The 5,372-nt window shown below is 48.8% G+C and overlaps 1 protein-coding gene across 2 annotated transcripts in view; it reads right to left on the reverse strand.

The window, feature by feature from the left end:
- The window catches only part of LOC119320032 (uncharacterized protein At4g15970-like), a 5,409-nt gene extending 1,426 nt beyond the window's left edge, over positions 1–3,983 (reverse strand). Inside the window, exons 1-5 of one of the 2 annotated variants that reach the window (XM_037594180.1) lie at positions 3,613–3,983; positions 2,512–2,877; positions 1,874–2,355; positions 1,654–1,768; positions 1,222–1,361 (exon numbers count right to left, since the gene is read on the reverse strand). In XM_037594180.1, the coding sequence (XP_037450077.1) occupies positions 1,747–1,768; positions 1,874–2,355; positions 2,512–2,877; positions 3,613–3,915 (1,173 nt within the window). In that variant the 5' untranslated portion in view covers positions 3,916–3,983 and the 3' untranslated portion in view covers positions 1,222–1,361; positions 1,654–1,746. Of the gene's footprint in view, positions 1–1,221; positions 1,362–1,653; positions 1,769–1,873; positions 2,356–2,511; positions 2,878–3,612 lie in introns of those variants that run through there. The other variant, XM_037594179.1, reaches the window with a different exon arrangement.
- Between the last annotated feature and the right edge of the window lie 1,389 nt (positions 3,984–5,372).

Here is a 5,372-nt window from a genome sequence, read left to right on the forward strand (position 1 = left end):
CTCCATCCGGCCGCCATGCCGCCGAAGAAGTACGCCGCCCCTCGTGCCGCTACCTATGCCGACGCCACCCAGCCGAAGCAGAGGAAGCCGAGGGCGCCGCCGTCCAAGCCCCCGGGCATGTCAAACGCCGACTGGAAGGCGGAAGTTCAGCGCCGGGAGGCTGTCACCACCGACTGGTGGAACAGGCTCAACGCCAAGAAGGCTCGGGACAGGGTGGCGGCGGCTGCGGACGTGGCGGATCAGGCAGATCGCGTGGCGAAAAGCAGAGGCGTCTCGCGCGAGGATGATGTATCCACCCGGCGGCCACGGCCCGCACGTTCCCTGGACCCAGCAGAGCGTCGGGTCGCCGGCCGGCTTCTCGTCGTCGACACACCCTGGGGGTGCGCGCCATCGCCTGGCTACACCAACGGCGACACGGTGGTCGGCGTTGATGACGAACGGCGCCGTCAAGCTCGACCTACTCCGGAGCAACGTCGGCCTTCTCCGGACCAACGTCACCGCGAAGAAGAGGAACACCAACCTGCCATTCCTGATGGGGGCGGACATGTCGACGATGGACGAGCAGGTCAAGGCGTGGTACCTGGCGGAGCGCGGCCTCATCCTGAACCAGATGTCGTCGACGCCCGCGCCAACTCGCACGCCAACCCAACGCCGCCGCCAAGCCCGAGCAATGATGCCTCCACGACGCCCAACACCGACGCTGACCAGCCCGCGCACGCCGACCCCCGCCAGTCCGACGCCGGAGGACAACGCCGACGTTTGATGCATTGCCTACGCGTCTTTCCTTTTGAACGCCGAACTTTTGAGTGATTGATCGCCGAACTGTGGCATGGTGAACTATGTGGTAGCCGCTGATCGCCGGACTTGTGGCGTTTCTTGGGTAGCGGGAAATGTCATGTTTGAATTTATATCGTCTTGGGGCCGACCCCTGGGGGCGTGGCTGGGAACTAGATCGCCCCCAGGGCCGAAAAAGCGCCGGCCAAAGGGCCAAAATAGCGCCGGCGGGTGCGCTGGGGGGCCGAACGAGTGGAGATCCTCTTATCTACCAATCCTGTGTCCAGATCACCTCTATTAGTGTCCCTCGGTCTGATTCTACAACTGTCTCTGTCGCAGTGCTTATCAAACAGATGAACGTATACATAACTGATGCAATTAAAAAAATTGCATGTAAGGCTGCAGCTTCACTGTCAAATGGAAACTGGAGAATAGAAACAGCTTGCACCTTCGTGTTGGTTATTTTTCCGAAGTAGAGGATGCATAACACTGATGAAGGCATCAACTGGCAGTGTCCTCGAGATATAATCTGGCTAAGCCGGGTCTTTCTCAAACAAAAGGTGGAGTTCCTCATGCACTTGTTTTTCCTGAAAGACAGTAAAATTGAATCTGAGAATCTTATTCGGTACTCCACTGGACAGTGTCTAATCAGTAATGTAAACAAGTTAATTTGGTTAAAACCATCCAAATTTGACCCTTAAGTCCTACGTCAAACTTAAACTACCAATTGTGTCTTTCTCTTCTTTTTTAGAATCTACATTAGCAACTGTTGACCACCAGAGGCTAGAGTCAACTAGGGTATCGTCAAACTCATATGTAAATACAAGATCATAATCTGGTCTTGATAAAAACAGAGGCTATAATAATGTGTAAGCAAACCTTTCAAGTACATTTTTCTTTCCAGTTGCCAACAAAATTCTCAGAAATTGACATGTTTGACTATACCACATCATTTGCATCCAAAAACATGTCTCACTGGTTTAACAATGAAAGACTGCATAAAGGAACCAAACATTATTAGACAACAGTACATAATTGATCACATAGCATACTGTTTATCTACAAAAATCTCTAACTTAATTCCAAGGTAGCATTATACCTGCAATTTTGTGGTACCCTCCATGAGAATGCCCCAGATGCTTTTAAGCTTGGTGGCATAGACATATAATCCCTCCAACCTTCCATGATGATTCTTAAATCATGAAGTTTGCTTTGCAATCCAATGCAACAGTTAGCATGCATTGTGCAAACCTCATTTAAATCTTTGCTTGGCTCACAAATACCACCAAAGTATGTAGTACTTAAAAACTTAATGGTTAATCCAATATCCATAATGTAAGGATCATGCTTAATAAAATTAAGTACATCCTGGTCATGATAGCCAGGGTATCTCAGTCGTGAAGAATACCAAAACTTGTAAAACTCTATGCTTTGATTGTTCGACTTCACGTAGTTGAACCCCCCATTAGCTATGTTTCTCAAGTCAGTTGCATTGCCTACATAGTGATCACATGCAACCTGAAGATCTCCATCCGGATAAAAATATGGAAATGGATTGCGAAACCACATTATATCTGCATCCTGAAATGCATATAAGAGAAGCAAATCAGTTTATGCTTATAGATTTGACTTCTTCAAGTTCGCTATTTTTAGGAAAAGGATACATCTTATTGTGTTAGTATCAAAGTAGAATATTAATGCAATAGAGCAGGAAGTAAAGTAAACATGGAAATTTACCGAGAAAATGAAGCTGTAACCTTTTTCAAGAACTAAGCGCAAGAAATCCAGCCTTTTCCACATCATCTCCAGATACCCAGCAGTCAGAAACCTCTTCTCTTGAGAAAAGTCCACATTACCGGTTACAAGAGCATAACAGTAGGTATGGATCTCAGTACATCGTCTATATGCTTTCCTGTCGAAGGCTATTATCACAAGGTGTTTCAGTAGTGAACTAGTTCTAACACCATGCCGGAAGCTATCAATGAAAAGATCTATAACTGAGCCTGGAGAAGACCATGCAGCATTAAGGGTCGTCAATATAATGGTCTTATTGTCCATAGAAGCCGCTTGTAGAACTTGCTCAAGTTTGAGATATTCAATGTCCTACAAGGATGGTTTTACATTAATTGTTACACCGAGTAAACAACTTATAAGTTCTGCCTCAGAAAGCAATTCAATTTGGTAGCATATCAACCGCGTGCTAAGCTGAAACACATTTCATCTGATGACTAGTGCTAAAAAGGAAAGGCGTCAGGCTAATCACTGACATAACCCAAAGAATAAAATATTTCAATAGAAACAAGACAGGAATGATTAAAATAAGGAGGAAGGTTGACATTTCACCAGGAAATGTACAATCATTTGAATACCACTATAAAGCACAGGGCTAATCATTTGACATGTTAGCTAGCAGTATTTCTCTCAGTGGAACAGATCCAACTAACAAATAAGCTTAGAATATTCATGATTGTCGTATAAATCAGCAGCTATAAGTGTACGTATTCATTCACTCCTTAAGGTCTGCAGATTTTAACATCCAAATTCATGTGCATGCCCACCAAATAAAATTGGCTGTTCCCGAAGATAAAGCTCCATCGTAACAATCTATCCATACATAGACAGAGAAGTTGCTTGATCAGTTGATTCTGAAGGCCAAACACTAAAATTAGGGATAGTAGCAAAACAAATGAGGCCCGGATAACAGTATGCTCATGCTAGCAACCTGAAATATGTAATTCCACTATTCAATTTACAGAACTGAAAAGTAAGGCAGACGAGAGAGACTGGCAACCTCAACGAGGGGGAGGTGGAGAAGGAGGAGGGGAGACGGAAGCACACCAGATCGTCGGCGGAAATGTGGTCGAGGTCGCGGTCCTCCTCGGCTTTGGGGACCACAACCGGAGCAAGAGGTGGGTCCCACTGCCGGCGATCCCAGGCGACCTGCACCGGTGGAGGCGTGTTCGACACGAGGGCTCGGTACAGCACAGCGCAGGGCAGCGCCACGGCCGCGGCGAGGAGGAGCACCGCGGCGGCCTTCCGAAACGCCGAGGCCGGCGGAGGAGGCGGCTTCGAGTGGCCGTACAGCCGGCGGAGGGAGGTCGCCGACGGCGGGGCCAGGGTTTGGCGTGAAGGCCTCGCCATTGCGGGTTACAAGAGCCGAGGGGGCGTCGGCGGCGGTGTACGCCGACTGCTGAGTCGGTCGCCCATTGTGAAAGTGTTCCAGTGCAGCGCAACGGGGCAGAATTTTGTGTTTTGACCCCTTTCGCGTACCAATTCAGGATCTGACCCCGGTTGGAATTTTTTTAGGATTCAATCCTTTTTCTTACCGTCAAGATGCTGACGATAGGGTTAGACAACCTACCGTCAGGGACCCTGGCGGTAAGCTACTTATCCACGTCACCTAGCAGTAACGGCTGTCGTCCCCCTCCGTCGCATCCTACCGCCATAGTCCCTGACGGTAGGGTGCGGCGAGCGGTTATTTCGCCCGAGCCCGCCCCTTCCCATCTTCCCACCCACCCCTCCCCTCCTCTTGACAGTTCTTCTTCCTCCCCCTCGCCCTCTCTCCCTCTCTCATCTCCTCCACTCTTCTCCTCGGATTTTCACCGTTTCTTCATCGTTTTTGCGGATCGAGATGGCCCCGAAGAGAGAAACGTAAGCTCCTCCAATCCCTTCAAGTAGTTTTTGCAAACTTGCTTCTGATTCAACGCATTATTTGCTTGAAATCCTCATCTTTTTGAAGTTAGATTGGAATTTTTTTCACCTAGGATTGTTTTAGCTTGATTGTAGTTCTAGTTCTTAGTTCTTTAGTAACTAGTGATATTGAATATGAATCTAATCAATAGTTCATATGTTAGTGTGAAGATGAACCCTAGTTCATAAAATATTTTTGTTAAAAAAAGTCTGATGTAATGCATGTGGGAGGACTTGTTTTGTTTTATGATGCATGTTGATATGATGATATGAAGATGTTGTTGTGTGGCGTTATGAATATGGGGGTATCCAGACTTGCCTGCCTGCGGCCCACCACGTGGCTCCATCGTCGGCCTGTTACGGCCCGGTTTCGACATCAACAGTTCAAGACCCTCGCGAGGGGCCAAGCCTCGCGAGGCGAACAATGCCAAGACCCCCGAGGGGATCGGCCTCCTCAAGCTAGCTCCCGAGGGGCGGAGAGTTCTATGCAAGGTATACCTCACGGGGCTCAGCTGACGTGAGCCGTGACGACCAAGGCCAGGCGGGCGCCAGGGGGCGCAGGGCGCCAGTTTACTCTTCGGTGCAAGGGAGGCAAGCCACATGTGCGGAGTCCCGAGGAATCAGCCAAAGGTTTTCATCCTGGTGCAACAAGACCAAGACCGCCAGGACGGCAGGACGGAGGTCATCACCGAGCCCACCGCAGCGTCACGGTCAAAGGCTTTTTGCAGGCGAAGACTACTTTTGTTAGGATAAGTTGTACTACTTGTCCCCTTTCAAATCCAACCGTTGTGGGATCCCTTCCCGCCAACATTTGGAAAGAGAACAAATGCCGCTATAAATATGACCTAACCACCACCATAGAAGGGGCATCTAGTTCAGATCCCACCAGCTCTCTTGAGCTCAAGAAC

Source organism: Triticum dicoccoides, chromosome 6B, assembly GCF_002162155.2.
Source record: "Triticum dicoccoides isolate Atlit2015 ecotype Zavitan chromosome 6B, WEW_v2.0, whole genome shotgun sequence".
NCBI classification, from domain to species: Eukaryota; Viridiplantae; Streptophyta; class Magnoliopsida; order Poales; family Poaceae; genus Triticum; species Triticum dicoccoides.